We start from the raw sequence: 19066 nt of genomic DNA on the forward strand, positions 1-19066 counted from the left end.
ACACGGGGAGACATGAAAACTCCACACAGAGGGATGTCCCCCTGAGGTTGGACTACCCCGGGGCTCAAACCCAAGACCTTCTTGCTGTGAGGCGACCGTGCTAACCACTGCGCCACTGTGCCGCCAGATTTGGATTTCAGATGAAACATAATTTCCCTCCGTGCTGAGTGACATGAATGGGTTGAAACGTTTTCAGTTCAGTATGTGGTCGTCCTCGGTTTGATGACACCCACTTTATCGATCAAATCAAATCAGAAAGCACCACAAACAACACTGCCATTTAATATTGACTTCAAAATGAACTTTCCACAGCGTTTTGGCTCTGTTGGTATCGGTGTGACCAGTGGATTGTTCGAAAGATGACCCAACATCACACCGGTGACTTGGATGTAAGGACCGTGTTTCCTTTCATTTCAAATGTTTTTACCTGAATTTTGTCGTTTCAAATAAAAACGGCAAACTTCATATTACATCCCTGAAATTCACGTGAAAGTTTTCACACTCCCTTGAGCTGGTTAAACATTTTACTGTAGTGTATTCTTATGCCTGACCTGCAGAAGCTGTGTAGACAATCTCGGAGCATGGCGCCCTCTCCTGGCTGCAGGGTGCAGAAGCAGATGGGACAGTCCACCTCGGAGGGGTTCGGCACGAGGCTTTGATCATCCGTCTCCAGCAGAGACCTGAAGTTTCTCTGCCGCTCATCTGCCAGGGCCTTCAGGGGAGCGAGAGAGAGAATTGATTTACAAAAGTACATTTATTCAGTTTACGTTCCAGTCCAACAGCTGATGTTCAAACATATTCATCTTTTAGTAATCCAGCTCATAAGATGAAAAACGGTTTCCCTGTGCCGCCGCATGTGCCACATATTTGCCAAAGGTGGCCCATATTTGTTTTGTGATATTTGGGCCATATTCACCATTTACCACACGGGCCACTTCAGGGTCACATCGAGACTACATGTTGCCCAGAGCACCACATCTTTGCCAAAAAAGGCCCACATTCGGTTTGGCATATTTGGGCCATATTTGCTATTATACATGTGGGCCACTTCAGGCTCACATCCGTTTTGTCAGGGCCAGAAGAAGGCCATCAGTGCCGCATCACTGCCTGAAGTGGCACACATCCGGATGCTGTCTGGGTAACTGTAGTCCACTGACTTCTGGTTTCTACTGCAGTGGGCATACCAGTTTCCTGTTTGTTGCCGTGTGCTATTGACGGTGGCATATTTTTCGCAATGTCTGCGAGATTTACCATGTTACATCCACAATTATGAGGATAAGCAGACGGACGGACGGAATTGTGGACATAATTTGATATGTACAACTTGAAATTTTTCACCCATTTGCTGGTAGGTGCAGGTGAAAGTTTGTGGACAGTTCTGTGCATATCGTTGACATTTATCCATGGTAAATCTTGCGGGCATCACGAAAAATATGCCATTGTCAATAGCACACGCCAACAAACAGGAAACTGGTATGACTGCTGCAGTAGAAACAGGAAGTCAGTGGACTACAGTTATGCACAGAGTTGATTTAGGACACATGGGTCGCCACAGTTATTCAGTGTGTTTACCTGCAAGTTAAAAATTCGATTTTAGTCAGATTAAGGTAATAATTTGATCATTGTAACTACCATGTAAACACCTTAACTGAATCGTATTAATCAAATTAAGGTCTAATTTGATGCAAGCATAACACGATTAACAGCTACGTTTTTCATCAATTATTCAATTTACCGTGTTTTGAAGACACCTTAATCGGAGTTCTTTTGCGATATTGATTGTGCGCATGCATCAAAAATGAGTTTCCTCCATAGGGTGTCTGGGCTCAGCCTTAGAGATAGGGAGAGGAACTCGGACATCCAGAGGGAGTTCGGAGTAGAGCCACTGATCCTTCGGATCAAAAGGAGCCAGTTGAGGTGGATCAGACATCTGATTAGGATGCCTCCTGGGCGCCTTCCTTTGGGGGTTTTCCGGGCATGGCCAACTGGGAGGAAGGAGACCCCGGGATAGACCCAGAACTCGCTGGAGGGACCACATGTCCAATCTGTCCTGGGAACGCCTTGGGATCCCTCAGGGGGAGCTGGAGGGCTTTGCTGGGGAGAGGGACATCTGGAGTGCCCTACTTAGCTTGCTGCCACTGCGACCCGACCCCGGAGAAGCGGCTGAAGGTGAATGAATTAACCCTAACCCATCCCACGTCTTTCCTCATTCACAGTGCCCTGTATCGATTCTGTTTCCAAACATTGACAGTGCATGTACTTGCATACATGCAGTCACCTGGTCCTTACCATAAATTGGCTTTGTATTCACAGTCTACATACACACATGCACATGCACGCGTGCACACACACACACAAAATCTAATCCTATGTAAATGCTTGTTTGTAAACTTTGAACTGGCTTTACAGAGCACATTGTACTCCATACTTTGATATAAATCCATCCATTATCCAAACTGCTTATCCTGCTCTCAGGGTCGCGGGGAGTTGGAGCCTATCCCAGCAGTCATTGGGCAGCGGGCGGGGAGACACCCTGGACCGGCTGCCAGTAAATAGTTTGACAGGATGGTTGGTTGATTGATTGATTGGTTATCAGCATCTCTACCTGCTGGTACTGTAATGTGGCCAGCTCCTCCTTCTGTAGCCGCACAGTCTCCTCCAGGTCCGGCTGGTAGATGTTAGGCACCTGGTACTCCTCTGGTCGTGCCCCACCACACATCTCACAGCCTGGACGGGTCGGCTTGTTCAAGTAGGTACACTGACCACAGGACCAGCCTAACTGCACACACACATACACACATAAAAAAGACACAAACCAGTGCTTAAAGGCTCCTTCTCTCACAGAATTGAGAGAAGACAAGGTTACAGACTACAATAACAATAAAAAATAACCCATGATGACTCTATAGAAAAGAGTTTTGTGTTCTGACCTGAGGTTTGGGTGGAGGAGGAGGAGGAGAAGCTCTCTTTTCCACAGGGCCTCCCACACACCCTCTTGGCAGCAGGTGCATTGACTCCATTATGCCTAAAAAATAGACAAACGTTCAACATAACTTCAATATCATTACCAGAACTCCTTCCATAGATCATATCACTCCTGTTCTTCAGCAACTCCATTGGCTCCCTGTTAAATACCGTATTGACTTCAAGATCCTGCTCCTCACCTTTAAGGCCCTTAATAACTTAGCTCCTTCATATCTTTCTGAACGGCTTCATATCCACACGCCCTCCCGCACTCTCAGATCCTCTTCCGCTCTCCAAGTCACTACAGCATTGGCCCGCTTGACTACCATGGGGTCTAGAGCAGGGGTGGGCAATCTTATCCAGAAATGACCAGTGTGGGTGAAGGTTTTTGTTCCAACCAAGCAGTTACACACCTGATTCCACTAATCAAACCATTAGTCTTTGCTGAGGAACTTGATTAGGAGACACAGGTGGAAAAAGCTTAAGCAGGATCTGCTCCAGGACCATCAGGCACCACCTACAAGATCTACAAAAACTGCCCACAGCTACTGAAGAGGCTGTCGAAGTTTTTACATACACTCCGGAAGAAAAAACAAGAACCCTGGCTCTGGACATTTGCTGAAGGCTGCTTTATCCCCAAAGAACTTAACTCATTAGGACTTGACCAGTTTCAAGAGATCTCCCTGCTAGACGTTGAAGGGAAATTATTCTGGTCCATCATTGCTAAAAGACTAACATCGTATCTACTTGCCATGAGTCCACTGACACAAGTGTCCAGAAAGGAGGAGTCTCGAGGTACTCAGGATGTCTGGAGCATACATCAGTGATCAGCCAGGTCATCAAGGAAGCAAAGAGCAACAACACACTCTCAGTCATATGGCTAGATATCACCAAAGCCTACCCAAGCATACGTCACCAGCTGATCCAAAACGCATTGGACCACTACCAAGTACCATCAGAAGTTGTCAAACTTGTGATGTCACACATGGATTTGCTGAAAATGAGGTTCACCGTGGGAAATTTCACCACCAAATGGCAGAGGTCTGAGAAGGATATCATGGCAGGATGCACAATATCGGTGGTCCAGTTTGTGGCTGCCATGAACCTACTACTAAAGGCAGGAGAAATTCAATGTAGAGGGCCAAAAGTGGATGACGGAATAAGACATCCAGCCTGCAGAGCATTCATGGATTATAACTGTGATGACTCCATCGATCCAAGGAATACGGTGGCTGTAGAAGATGGCTACATGGTCACAGATGCAATTTAACCGAGGAAAATCTAGGAGCCCAAGTATCCTGAAAGGAAAGCTGACAAAAAGCATCTTCATTATTCAAGGGGCTGAGATTCCAATGATTCAAGAACAAGGAATCCAATGCCTTGGAAAGAATTATGACAACACCCTGAAGGACAGCAGCAACCTCAAAGAAGACGCCATGGCTCAACTAAACATGTGGCTCAAGGTAATTGACAACAACCAGCTGCTTGGAAGGTTTAAGGTGTGGTGCTTGCAGTATGACATCATACCCAAAATGCAATGGCCATTCCTGCTATATGACTTCCCCGTGACTCAAGTGGAAGCAATGGAGAGACTGTGTAGCAAATTCTTGCAAAGATGGCTGTGTGTCCCTTCAACTTTCAGCTCGGTCAACCTGTACAACAAGACCGCCAAGCTCCGCTTACCAGTCTCATCGGTGGTAGAAGAATTCAAAGCCACCAAGGCAAGAGCAGTCAATACACTGCTGCTGTCTGACGATGATAAAATCAGACATGCTAACAAGACCATTAAGTGTGGCAGGAAGTGGAAGCCTCAGGAAGCAGTGAGGGAAGCAGAAGAGTACTTGAAACATCAGGAGATCGTTGGGGTAGTCTGTCAAGGATGGCTAGGACTTGGAAACTACAACGCCAAGAGATGGAGTAAGGCCAATGCCAAAGGCAAGAGAGGACTCGTGGTGCAGAGGGTCCGAGAGGCAGTGGAAGAAGATCGCCATGTAAAAACAGTAGGGCTCACCTGCCAGGGACAGTGAATGTAGTGACACCAGGCACTTGAACAATCATTGTGCTGGAAGAAACTCTGGGGTACCGACCAAGGCAAGTTGACCTTCCTCCTGTGTGCTGTGGCTGACCTCTTGCCAACTCCAAATAATCTAAAGATCTGGGGCAAGCAGGAGAGTCGTCTTCTTTCTTATGTGTGTATGTGTGTGTGCGTATAAAATTGATAGTGTACATGTGGGTGTATGGCATTTACATTTCCTCATTTAGCGAATGCTTTCCTCCAACGCAACTTACAAGCGAGTCAGCAATTGGCAGCTAAATTTAAGTGTTACCAATTGGCATCAAAGAGCAATACATAGAAATCCTATCATAGTAGTGCTATATGAAGTAGCAGTAGTTCATTTGTTACATAGTAATCCTATAATAGCCAAGAGTGCATTTCATGTCAAGTAAATTTGATGTAGCCTTAGATCATCAAGAGGCAATGAAAAGAAGACATAATCGTATGTGCATTATCTTGTTTCGTTGATGTTTATATTGTATGTGTGACACTAACCCTCTAGGCGCTGCTGTTCCTGATCCAGCTGTTGTTGGTGTCGTGTGAGGTGAGCAGTGTTGGCGGATATGATGAACAAAAAGGCCTGGTCTCCATTCTGATGGACTCCATGGCTGAACAGTGATTCACGGTCCTTCGCCAGGCGCTTGCCAATAACCCAGCGCTGCAGCGATGGATGGAAACCATAGTCGTGACTGATCTGTTAACAGAAAAACCAGGTTTATCCTTGTGTGTGTGTGTGTGTGTGTGTGTGTGTGTGTGTGTGTGTGTGTGTGTGTGTGTGTGTGTGTGTGTGTGAGAGAGTGTACTATAGGGGCAGTACTATAGGCAGAGGCATGGGGGTGCTACGGGTTCCCCAGTCTCACCTGTTGAGGCCAACTTGTATATGGAGGAAGTGGAAAAGAGGCTCTGATGTCATATCCCGGGACACCACCTAGCCATTGGTTCAGATTTGTGGATGACACCTGGGTTAAAATTAAATCTCAGGATGTAGCACATTTCACCAACCACATGAACTCTGTGGACACCACATCAAGCTCACCAGGGAGGATGTGACAGGTTAGCCTTCTTACACTGTGACATTACAGTTGGTGATGGAGGACATTTGATTGTTGATGTTTACCGTAAACCAACACATACTGATCAGCACTTAAGGTTTGACTCTCATCCACTGGAGCACAAACTAGGAGTCATCAGGACGCTGTACCACCGAGCAGACAACGTCCCCACTGACACAGCGGCCGGGGAAGGGGAGAACCCCCACATTAAACAGGCCCTGGTTAAGTGTGGTTATCCTAACTGGGCGTTTGTCAAAGCCAGGAAGATGCCCAGACAGTGCACCAGCTGATCGAAGATAGAAGGACAACAGCTGCCTAAACCAGTAAACCAATGGTGATTCTGTATGTGGTGGGAGTGTCGGAACAGTTGAGACCCATATTTTCCGAATACCGCGTCTCAGTTGCTTTCAAACCCCAAAACACACTGTGCCAGAAGTTGGTCCAGCCCAAGGATCGGGTCCCCCGGCACAAACAGAGCAATATAGTGTATGCTGTTAAGTGCCAGGAGGATTGCCGTGACTTATACATCGAGGAAACTAAACAGATGTTGGCCAAGAGGATGGCGCAACACAGGAGAACTAATGCGTCAGGCCAGGACTCCACAGTCTACACCATCTACACAGTCTACACCATCTACAGGCCAGTGACCACTCTTTCAAGGATGAGGATGTGCACATCCTTGATAGGGAGGAACGCTGGCTTGAACGGGGAGTCAAAGAGGGAACGACCATACCTGAACCAGGGGGAGGGGTGGGGGGCTAGGAGTACATCTGTCACCATCTTACAATGCTGTGATTGCAAACATTACCAAAACCTCTGTGAACATGGCTATTGTAACTCTAGTTAATGGGCACACCCATATTTGCATATGAAACTGATCGTTGGTTTTGGTCATTATGTAACTGTATTGTTTATAAGGGTGGGGACACCTGCAGTCAGTTTAGACTGAAGATGTCACTTAGTTAAGTGGGAGCACTGTACCCCATGTATATGAACAGAGCACTGTACCCCAAAACAACCAGATATAAAAGCAGTTTCTTTCCGTGGGCTGTCATTCAAATGAACGCTTAACGCTGTCAATAAATCCAACCATGTTGTATATACTGTACTGTACACTGTACGTATACTGGTACCCTCTGTCATGTCCATCTACCTCTGGCATGTATGTAAGTAACCTGCTAACGTCTATTTCAGCATCTCTGATATATTCTCTGCACCATTGTGCTTTATCGCCTCTTATTTCACCTGTTTAGAGTCAATCCTTGTGTATATATCTGAAGGCTGTTGTGTTGTAGTGTTGTTATTTTATGTTAAGTACACTGAGAGAGCCATGAAACTGGAGTCAAATTCCATGAGGTGCCAACCTACATGGCCAACAAACACGATTCTGATTCAGTAGCCAAAGGACTGCTGGTTTCAATTCAGTTTGTGGGTTTACAACTAGAAGGTGACATCTATCCACAGGCTCACTGACAACTGTTAATGTGCCCTTGAACAAGGTACTGGAGCCCCAAAACCTCCTTCAATAATACTCCACTAGCAGGAACTCTGACCCCCTTATGAAGCAAGTGGACATGACGCTGAATCTGACAGATAAAGTACCTTGTCTTTGAGCTGTGCTATCGTCATGTCAGGAGAAACTTCTATGGTCACAGGGATGTAGGTATCGGACTGGGCGTCTTCCACTCCCACCTTCAACCTAAAGGCAAGAGTACAATAGAATAGAATAGCTTTATATCATAACAACATAAACATCCACAGCAAACCCATTACCCACCTCTTTTCAATTCTTCTCACATACACACAAACAGAAACAAACAAACACACAAAGTATTCTTTTAAAAGTAGTCCTCTAAGGCCTCTTTTCCACCAGAACGGTGCCGGTGGCGGTGCGGAGCCAGTTCTCCCTTGGTGCCTTTTGAGAACTGGCCTGCATTTCAACAGGTTTGAGAACTGAACTGAACGTGACGTAGCGGGAGTTGGGGTAATTTCCACAGGAAAAAATTATGACAGAACACATTTGCATTTTGTGGTGCTGTGCCGCTGCCAGTTTTTTGGCACCAGCACCAGTAATATTGGGTGAAAAGGCATGGAACCGGTTCTAGATTAGGCACTGGCACCAGGGCAGTGGAAAAGAGGTCTAAGTGGGTATCTTGGGTCCTCTTAGTGCTCCTTGACAGACGGTCCAATTGGTGTCCGCATCAAAACAATCACCTGGTATTGCCCATGCGGGTTCAGTCGAGGCAGGATTTCACAGAAACACCATCGACAGATGTAAGATGTATTCTACCACTTTTAGCATGGTCAGTCAAATCAATCTTTAGGTGACGTTTTCCTGTTTCTGGGTTGCTGCTTAGCTAAAAAACGTGATTCAGGTGAGGTAACTTTGGCTCTGTTGAACTGCTGCAAAACTCCTCGGTATCACTGTTAAGCATCTAACCAGGATATGACGCAATTAATGTGTAACGTTAGTTACGCCACTTGAAAATTATATTAGCCCTACGTCCAACTGACCTTTCGCAAAGTCCCGCCCCCCTTAGTTACTGTTGCTATGCCCGTCAAGCATTTCAGAACTGTCCAGGAAGTAGCCGGAAAACACCAAAACCTGAAGGAAGAAATCAGCGCTTTGTGTGGGTAAAAGTAACAGTAATAATACGTTAGCTGTATTAGCTATCAATAATAGCTAGTAGCTAGCTTAGCTTGGCGCAGACAGGTATTTGTGTTGATTCTGGATGGATTAAGCTGGCCATGGGGTCTGCTATACTGCCAAATCTATTGCCCACATTGCGCTTCTTGCGTTCTGGGTTTCGGGAAGGGAAAGAAAATTACACCCCTCCAAACTTTTCACATATCTAGTATCCGATCTGCAGACCCCATAGGCACACCGTTTCAGCATTTTGCTGTGCGTTTCAAAGCTTGACGGACCGTTGCTAAGGTAGGATTGGACAAGCACCATTCTGGGGCGGTACTTTGCGAAAGGTCAATTACAGACTTAGGGCTCTAGTTTCCGGACGGCACAAGGCCCGGCAGTAGTGCCAACGCAGGCGCAGTGACAATTTCGTCGGGCACAAGGCGGTGTTTCGCTCGCCTGGGTGCGTTTGCTCATTTCTGGGCTCACCATGACGTTGCTTGTGCCGAAACGGGTGTGGGGGCGCAGCAGAGGGTGTCAGTCAAAACTAGGTGGCACAGTGCTGGTTTGAGGTCAAATAAAACCAGATATTACGCCTGCGTCTGCACCTGGTCAGACCACGATTCGGCGCAGATACTGGCGTTGTGTGGTTGTTCCCGGGCTTTAGGCAAAGACGCACTGAGCACGGACTTATTCAAAATCACACACGCCACTTCTGTGTCTGTTATGTTGGTCTATTTCATGAATAATTTAACTAATGACTACTGTCCGAAACCTTTTTATTTTTTGATCCCCCCCACCCTTTTTTTCTCCCCAACTGTACTTGGTCAATTACCCCACTGTTCCAGGCCATCCCAGTCGCTGCTCCACCCCCTCTGGTGATCCGGGGAGGGCTGCAGACTACCACATGCCTCCTCCCATACATGTGGAGTCGCCAGCTGCTTCTTTTCACCTGACAGTGAGGAGTTTCACCAGGGGGACGTAGCGCATGGGAGGATCACGCTATCCCCCCCCCCCCCCCCGAACAGGTGCCCCGACCAGACCAGAGGAGGCGCTAGTGCAGCAACCACGACACATACCCACATCCGGCTTCTCACCCGGAAACGCAGCCAATTGTGTCTGTTGGGACGCTCAACCAAGCCGGAGGTAACACGGGGATCGAACCGCCGATCCCCATGTTGGTAGGCAACAGAATAGACCGCTACGCTACAAGACACCCCAGAGCATGCTGCCTTTAAAGGGAAGGTGAGGCGCTGATTTGATTGGCCGAAATTGAAGACAGCCCCCACAACTCCTACTGATAATTTATTCCTTCTACTCCAACCCTTTTACAACTGCGCCACCGTTGTGCCCAATTACTGCCAGTGCAGCATGTCCCTAAATTAGCAAAAAAAAGTATTGGCCAAACCTTAGATCGACTTGTGCCATGAACTAGCGCCAGCGCCTTTGACTCCGCTATGACCTGGAAACTAGAACCCTTAATTTCTTTGGAGGTGGTGTGAACGCCACACGAACACGAGGTGAACATGCAAAGTCCACTCAGAGAGGCCTCCATAAACGTACCGTATGGCGTCGAGTGGGTAGGCCTGGGGGTCGATTCTAACAGACACTGCAACAGGGAGATCCGATAGCCTCATGGAGACCCTGGCCGCCTCCTCTCCGTCCCCACAACTGATGGCCTCACTCAGGGCCCGGGCCAGCTCCTCCGCTGCGCCAGAGGAGAGAGGAGAGAGCAAACCTTCAGGTTATCAAAACTCTGATTAAGTTACCACTTTACTAAGTTATTGATTTTTTTTAAGTTGTCACTTAAATTATTAAGATATCGAGTTGTTCTGATAGGCAATGATGGAAGTTATTTAAGCTATCCCTTATCAATACAGTCACAGGAAAGAAGGTTGTCTGTCTCGCTTTTGCTGTGGTGGTGCTGAATTTAGTTTGTCTACTCCTCTTTCTGTCTGTCATTCTTTCAAACTGCCCCCCTCTCTCTCATTCCCACACATACAAAGGCTAACATCAGTGTTTAAGTTAGAGCACTCACAAAGCCACAGACACAATCTGGTAAGAGCACAGATGATTTACTGAATGACTTCAAGGTAACAGAGAGAGAAAAACCCAGGTTGCCCCAGAAGTACACAATACACTCCTGACACCACCCTTTTTTCCAATACAACCAAATCCACCCATTTATTCATCTTCAGCCACTTCTCCAGGGCCGGGTCATGGTGGCAGCAAGCTAAGTAGGGCCCTCCAGACGTCCCTCTCCCCAGCAACACCCTCCAGCTCCTCCTGGGGGATACCAAGGCGTTCCCAGGCCAGATTGGACATGTAGTCCCTCCAGCGAGTTCTGGGTCTACCCAGGGGTCTCCTCCCAATTGGCCGTGCCCCGAAAACCTCCAAAGGAAGGCGCCCAGGAGGCATCCTAATCACATGCTTGAACCACCTCAACTTGCTCCTTTCGACACGAAGGAGCAGCGGCTCTACTCCGAGCTCCCTCTGGATGTCCGAGCTCCTCACTCTATCTCTAATCCACCCATAACAGGCAAATAAGGGCACAAATATTACAAAGGGCACAAAGCATAAGGTACTATAGTTTAGAGCAGTAACAGAACATGTAACATGCTCCAAAGGCAAAACACACAGGTCCTGAAAGGAATTATGGGAATGTCCAACAGTGGCGTGGAGGAATAAACAAGAAAGCTCTTAAGGAACAAATTCTTTCAACCACGGGGGAGGCCTGCAGGAGTGGCGGGAACGCCGAAGTTCCCCGCCTGTATGTGGAATAGCCGCATGGGTATCTTCATTATGCTGATCACTACCTGGACAAGCAGAGGATTTGTCCGGAGGGCTAGAACTAAGAACCCCAGCGGGCAGACAGGGCACTGGAGAAGGCTTGGCTATGGCAGGGGGAATGTTGGTGCCCTGGGGAGGGGAGACATCAGGATCCATGTCAGACGTGTCCTCGTTGGTGTCATCACAGAAGATCACGTCAGAAGCGTCACTCGCCACTTGATAACAATCACTCAATCTAACCCTGTGACAGAGTTTGGTACTTCTGCATGTTGCACCATGACCCCTCAGCACTGATGACAAGGTATCTGTCTCGGGCTCTGGACTTATTTCGATCACTATAGAGATATACAAGGTCACTAGGACAGATCATGGAAGACGACGCAACTTGACCAGAGGCAGCTGTGGCTTTAATGCTTTATGGAATGATTGATCAGCCATTGTGCGTGCTGCTGCATAATGAGGTCCCGGTCGTTGACAGGCAACTGGCTGTGGGAGAACTGGTCCCTCTGTAATAGCATCTCACGGGCAGACAAACCACAGGATCTGATGTGGCTGTTCAAGTAGGCAGTGGCAACTGACAGAAGCAGGGGGCAACAACTTTCTGGAACACCCACACATGATGGTATTAATATTAAAAAAAAAATCGCTTCTATGCACTGCCTCTGTGCACTGCCTGTTGACACCTATGTCCTATCAGACTTGAACCTAGTTTTTTTGGCACTTACTTGCATTGTCGCATCCTGACTACATCCTTGCTTGTGTTGTATTAACTCTCAGATGTATGTCACTTTGGATAGAAGTGTCCGCTAAATGAAACTAAATGAAATAAATGAAACTGCAATTTGGCTTAAAAGTATTTCATCACCCTGGAGCTCCTGAATTGCCTTCCTGACTTCCTTAAGTGCAGCACACTGGTGACAAACCTCAGTGACACGTTGGATGGCAGCATCCATGTCCAGAGCATAGAAATAGCGTCGCACAAACCAATGTCAGTTGGCCAGCTGTAGGGTGATCAAGTTTAAATGGAGGGATATAAGCAGGCCATCCAAAACCAGCCTAGAAATTATGATAAGAGTCAGCTAAGGAAGCAAGGGGGGGTATGTTAGTCAGGTTCTTTAAGGGGTGGGTGCCTTGGTGGAGTTGAACACATGTCCTCCGGAGGTCAGAGCACTCAGCCTGTACAGCCAGCCATGCTGATGTGTTGTTAAAGGGGAGTTTTTGGGACCCCTCCAGAATTCCCACAGCTTTAACCTGGCATACAACAGACTCCATAGAGGTCCGGACAAAAGCAGATCTGGCAGGTGGTATTGTCACAGTCAGGAGCATTGCGACTGGCGAAATCAGAAGGCAGTATCGGTGCACCAGCCAGGTGCCAAATGGAGACTTGAAACCTGCTGACTGTACACAGAAAAGTAGTGACACAGGGGCTAAGAACTCTCCTCTTTCAAAGGCTTGCTGTCTGTTAACATACAGGCTTTCTTTGAGGACTAGATTATGTATGGGCTAAAGTGCTGCTCTTCAGTGCAGCAGCGATAGGACCTATACTTCGAATGGTAGACAAATTGACTTGTTGCAGAGTTTAGCACTAAAGTAGCCTGCAACCTCCACTTCATCTTGACAAGTGATATGCGACGAACTGCTGCTCCTAAACGGAAAAAACTCGGACTTTTCCAGATCTGCCGCCCTGTGTCTCACTGAAACCTGGCTTAGCGAGCCTATCACGGACAGTACACTTCATCTGCCGCAGTTCCAACTCCTCTGGGCGGACCACGATACGGAGCTAGTATCAGGAAAGAAACGGGGTGGCGGCATATGCTACTACATAAACGAAAATGTCACAGTGTTGAAGAAATCATGCAGCCCTCACTTAGAGACCTTTATCTTTGACAGTAAACCATTCTATCTACTGTGCGAATTGTCATCACTTATTCTAGCGGCACGGTGACGCAGTGGTTAGCAGTCACCTCACAGCAAGAAGGTTCTGTGTTCGAGCCCCGGGGTAGTCCAACCTTGGGGGTCATCCCGGTCGTCCTCTGTGTGGAGTTTGCATGTTCTCCCTGTGTCTGTGTGGGTTTCCTCTGGGTGCTCCAGTTTCCTCCCACAGTCCAAAGACATGTAGATCAGGTGAATCGGCCGTACTACATTGACCCTCGGTATGAATGTGTATGTGTGTGTGTGTGTGTGTGTGTGTGGGTGTGTGTGTCGGCCCTGTCTGATGGCCTGGCGGCCTGTCCAGGGTGTCTCCTCACCTGCCGCCCAATGATCCCTGGGATAGGCTCCAGCATCCCCGCGACCCTGAGAGCAGGATAAGCAGTTTGGATAATGGATGGATGGATATTCTGGTCGGTGCCTATATCCCACCCCAGGCCTGTATGAAGAGGCATTAAAACACTTGGCTGATCAAATTACAAACATGGAGTGCAGACACCCAGACTCCCTACTCATTATCCTTGGGGATTTTAAGAGCAAACCTCAGCCAAGCCACGAACTGCCAAAATACAGACAGTGTGTTAAATGTCCCACCAGGGACAAATACACTCTGGATCACTGCTACACAATATTAAAGGACGCCTATCACTCTGTCCCCCGTGCAGCCCTGGACCTCTCTGATCACTCTGATTCATCTCATCCCAACCTACAGACAGAAACTAAAATTTGCAAAGCCTGTGGTGAAAACTGTGAGGAAATGGACAAATGAGTTAAAACTGGAGCTCCAGGCCTGCCTCGACTGCACTGACGGGAGTGTTTTTGAGGCTGCATCTACAGACTTGGACGAACTTACTGACACTGTGACATCTTACATCAGCTTTTGTGAGGACGTGTGTGCCCACCAAAACCTTCTGTACCTTCAACAACGATAAATCCTGGTTCTCAGCTAAACTCAGGCAGCTTCGTCAGGCCAAAGAGGAAGCCTACAGGAGTGGGGATAGGATCCAGTACAACAAAGCCAGAAATACACTCAACAAAGGAAATCAGAGTGGCAAAAAGGTGCTACTCTGAAAAGCTGAAAAAAAATAAGATTTTCTGCCAACAACTCATAATCAGACTGGAGTGGTCTGAAAGACATTACCAACTACAGGAGACCCCCCCCCCCATACTGCAGGGAACCATCAACTGGCTGACAACCTAAATGGGTTTTACTGCAGGTCTGAAAAGCAAACTTTCCCACCCGCCACAATACACAACCAACTGCACTCCCTGCCAGCCACTCTTCCCTCCCCACCGAACCCCCCCCCCCCCACCTGCACTCAGGATCTGTGTTGAGGATGTGCGCCAGCTCTTCCAGAGTCCGAAGCCCAGGAAGGCACCACGTAGCATAGCGTGTCACTCTCCTGTCTCAAAGTCTGTGCTGACGAGCTGGCCCGCATTTTCACACTGATCTGCAACAGATCACTGGAGCTGTGTGACGTCCCCTCCAGCTTCTAGAGCTCCACTATCATCCCGGTCCCCAAGAAACCCCATATTACAGCAATAAATGACTACAGGCCCATTGCCCTTAAATCTGTGGTCATGAAATCCTTCGGGAGATTGGTGTTGGCCCACCTGAAGGAAATCACAGGCCTCCTACTCGACCCTCTGTAATCTGCCTACCAAGCAAACAGGTCAGTAGATGATGCAGTCAATATGGGATTGCACTACATCTTCCAACACCTCGACTCCCTGGGGTCATACACAAGGGTCCTTTTTGTGGAGTTCAGTTCAGCGTTCAACACCATCATCCCAGATATCCTCCACTCCTAACCCACTTGGCTCACTGTACTACCAGCCCCCATCTGCCAGTGGATTAAAAACTTCTTGACAGAGAGGAGGCTGCAGGCGAGGCTGGGGAAAATCACATCCAGCACCCAGACAATCAGCACTGGCACCCCCCAGAGATGTGTGCTCTCCCCTCTACTCTTCTCCCTCTACACAAATGACTACACCTCAGGTACCCGTCTGTTAAATTCCTGAAGTTTGTAGATGACACAACCATCACTGGCCTTATCTGGGATGGTGACAAGTCTGCATATAGACGGGTGGTTCAGCTGGCCCTCTGGTGCGGCCATTAACAACCTGAGCTTAACATGCTCAAAACATGTGGGTGTCTACTGAATGGGGCTGGAGCCTGAGGCTGTCCAGCTGGATGCAGGTGATCATGTGGGTAACGGTCATCCAAATGCCTGTACAGATCATCATGACCATAATAGTAGCCATAGCCATAAGCATGATGATAACGAGCCTCGAGGTGGCTTCTACCAACAAGAGGATGATGTCTGCCATCTTCCCAATAGTAGCGGTCATCAGGATGGGCTTTCAAACTAGGCTGAATGTGTCTGTCGCCATGGAGAGGATAGGCATCATCAGGCAGAGGGCGGACCGAGTCATCAGGCTGATGGTAGGAAGTGCCAAATGGAGGCGGGTAGCCATTGTCAGGCTGGCTGCATGCAGCCCATGCCAAGAGTGGTATCTGTCATCACGCGGATGGTGACTGTCATGGCAACGATAGGCATCATCAGGCCAAGAACGATACCTGCCGTCTGGCTGACTTAACGTAGCACCATGAAAGGGGCAGTAGCTATCGACAGAATGACGGTGAACAGCTCCAGGTGGAGGGTAGTCTCTGACTTCTGGTTGATGTGACTGCAACTGTTTCAATGCCCTTGAGCCTTGAGGCGGACGGGACTCTCTACTCTCTGGTGTTTGCGGAGGGAAGTCTTTGTAGGAGGGGGATGTCTCAGCTGAAGTTGCTGATGAATGTGCTGCTTGCTGACCTGACAGCCCTGCTCCCTTTAGACTGTCACTGAGCTCCTTAATTGGATCACGTTGGCTGCCTTTTGGGTGTAGACTCATCACTGAATGACACCTGGAAGAAACCCACGTAGACACGGGGAGAACATGCAAACTCCACAAAGAAAGGACCTGGGATGGCCTGGGGTTCGAACTCAGGACCTTCTTGCGGAGAGGCAAAAGTGCTAACCACTGGGACACCGTGCCACCCAAGGGTCGCCCCAAATCGGTAAGATTGAATTTTCTTTTATACCCTTGTAATTTTATACGTTTGCACAAATAATAATAATAATAATAATAAAGATGGAACAGACCCAAAATGCAGAATCTGTGGAATGCACGAAGAAGCCATCGACCACATTGTCTCAGGCTGCCTGCAACTGGCAAAGACCGAGTACATGTAGAGGCACAACAAGGCAGCAGCACACCTGCACTGGAAGATCTGCAGGAGCTGCAAGATCAAGACGACTGAGAAGTGGTACCAACATCAGCCAAAAACGGTCACTGAGAACAATGACGTCACCATCCTCTGGGACACGCCCATCCACACTGACAGAGAGATAAAAGCCAACAAGCCTGACATCATTATCAAGGACAGGAAGCAAAAGAGGTGCCTGCTCATCGACATGGCAACACCATCCAAAACAAGCAGCTCAGTGAAAGTCACAGAGAAGCTGACCAAGTACAAAGACCTGGAGACTGAAACCAACAGGATGTGGGGAATGAAGACCGGGACAACACCAGTGGTCATCGGAGCTCTAGGACTCATGAAGAAGGGAATGGAAACGTTCACCAACCGTATCCCAGGCAACATCAGCATCTGTCCGGTCCAGAAAATCACCCTACTCGGAACAGCCCACATATTACGACGAGTACTGTCAATCAAGTGACATCTGCCCTATAGTGCCTCAGGTCCATAATTTGGACCCGGCTCTACAGGATGTAAAACAGGAAACACGAATGAAATAATAACAATAATAATAAACAATATAATTATAAGGACATGTAGGTCAGGTGAATCGGTCGTACTAAATTGTCCCTAGGTGAGAGTGTGTGTGTGCGTGTGTGTGTGTGTGTTAGTCTGGCATCCCCGCGACCCCTGAGCAGGACAAGCGGTTGGGATGATGGATGGATGGATGAACAATAACAATGATAATAACGTGCGCGTGTGTGTGTGCGTGCGCGCTCGTATAGCGCGCGGATCTTTTGGTATGCGGAACCTAGACGGGGAGAAACGCAGCAGCAGTAAACAAATAAACAAATAAGTAAATATTCATTATGACAGTGAACCGGCACTCAGGTCGGTGGTTTCCTTTTAAACTTTGACCCCGGGTCTAGAGTGTTCGCGCCAGCGGTCGGTCGGCCCTGTGTTTGCAAGGTGCTTTATAATAAGGGTTCAGATAAACAAGGGTTTACTGCCTTACTGGACTCGGGAAAGTTGGCAGTCACGTGATTGGGGGATTCTGAAGTCCGGCACTCACCTTCCTGCACACTGGCGCTGCCCGCGGATCCGGCTTCGGTCGTCATGGTCCGAACCTGCAACGGCGCGTCATGCAGCCGAACCACAACGAGGAAAACAACCGGCGCACAGAGTTCGTCCACGCCCGTCGCGCGAACACTCGCGGCTCGTGAACGATCCGAGACGCGTACTCCCGCACGTGCTGCTCCGAGCGCGCAAACCTGAACTGAGCAGCGCTACACGGAGCCGAGCCGAACCGAGCCGAGCCGGACCGGACCGGACGCGCCAGGAACGGTGTCCTCCGGGAGGGAACGGGCCTGACTTCTCAGCTGTTCCAGAGAGAAGGCCGACCGGCCGAAGGGAAAGCGAAACTTCCAGCAGTTCAGGAAGAACACGTTTAAAGGAACCCGGAGGGCTGGTTCGCCCCGCCCCGTGGCCCCGCCTCCGCCAATAGAAACGCTCCCCACACGCGTTGCGTGGACGCCGCTGCTGGGGACGTTCTGATTGGTGGTATTTTCTTCGCGAGCCTACTCCTGAGTATCGGCAGTAGGTTTATGCTCATTTGGGCGCGGAACAGGTGAAGAGAGATGACGGCGTCACGCGTCACATTGTACTTCCGTTCGGTTCAAGTTCACGTTGTGAATGTTGAAAGAAACCCACGGTCCGTGCAACGATACAGCAGCGTTATCATGTCACGTTTCCCTCCCTTCCACGCGCGTGTGTGCGCGTGTGTGCGCGTGCCGAGATAGGGAGTATATAACCGCACTGCTCAGGAGACCACCGGTGGATTTGCGCCTATTCTACCTGATGCTCCCGAGCCCGTCGGTTGACCTCCTCCATGATGTGACAGTGTGTGACTATATAACATCAGGGGGGTCCCCCCTGGTTGCCATGGCGCTTTGTCGGCTCGTCAGACACACACACACACACACACACACATACACGTTGACCTTTGGTAGCCGGATGCGTCACCTCTCGTCTCGGGTCTCCCTTGCGGCCTGAATCCACGTTCCTGTTTTGGAGGTTTGTCTGCTGTTTTATGAGAACATTGTTCTCGCCCAGTCTGTCCCCGCGTCGTACCCTTGGGTGCTCACTTCCTGCCCCGACGTCACAGGAAGTTCATGAAACACTTCCATATTTAGCTCAGTTTGTCTCACGTGCATACGTTCTCTTTGCAACCACGACAGCTTCCTACACAGAGGTGGATGGATACAAAGGAACACAACACAAAGTTAAACAGTTCTATTCACAGTTAAACAACCCAACTGAAAAAGGGCAAAATTAGAGACAAAATCGGTAACACTTTAGTATGGGGAACATATACACCATTAATTAGGTGCTTATTAGCA

The 19066-nt window shown here is 48.6% G+C and overlaps 1 protein-coding gene across 2 annotated transcripts in view; it reads right to left on the minus strand.

The window, feature by feature from the left end:
• rbck1 (RanBP-type and C3HC4-type zinc finger containing 1) overlaps nt 1-18783 on the minus strand; it is a 32287-nt gene extending 13504 nt beyond the window's left edge. The window contains exons 1-7 of one of the 2 annotated variants that reach the window (XM_056274216.1): nt 18690-18783; nt 10265-10409; nt 7675-7771; nt 5516-5714; nt 2931-3025; nt 2606-2779; nt 552-712 (exon numbers count right to left, since the gene is read on the minus strand). In XM_056274216.1, coding sequence (XP_056130191.1) covers nt 552-712; nt 2606-2779; nt 2931-3025; nt 5516-5714; nt 7675-7771; nt 10265-10338 — 800 coding nt within the window. In that variant the 5' untranslated portion in view covers nt 10339-10409; nt 18690-18783. Of the gene's footprint in view, nt 1-551; nt 713-2605; nt 2780-2930; nt 3026-5515; nt 5715-7674; nt 7772-10264; nt 10410-17739; nt 18061-18689 lie in introns of those variants that run through there. The other variant, XM_056274215.1, reaches the window with a different exon arrangement.
• Nucleotides 18784-19066: the final 283 nt, after the last annotated feature.

Source organism: Lampris incognitus, chromosome 2 (assembly GCF_029633865.1).
Source record: "Lampris incognitus isolate fLamInc1 chromosome 2, fLamInc1.hap2, whole genome shotgun sequence".
In the NCBI taxonomy this organism is placed as follows: domain Eukaryota; kingdom Metazoa; phylum Chordata; class Actinopteri; order Lampriformes; family Lampridae; genus Lampris; species Lampris incognitus.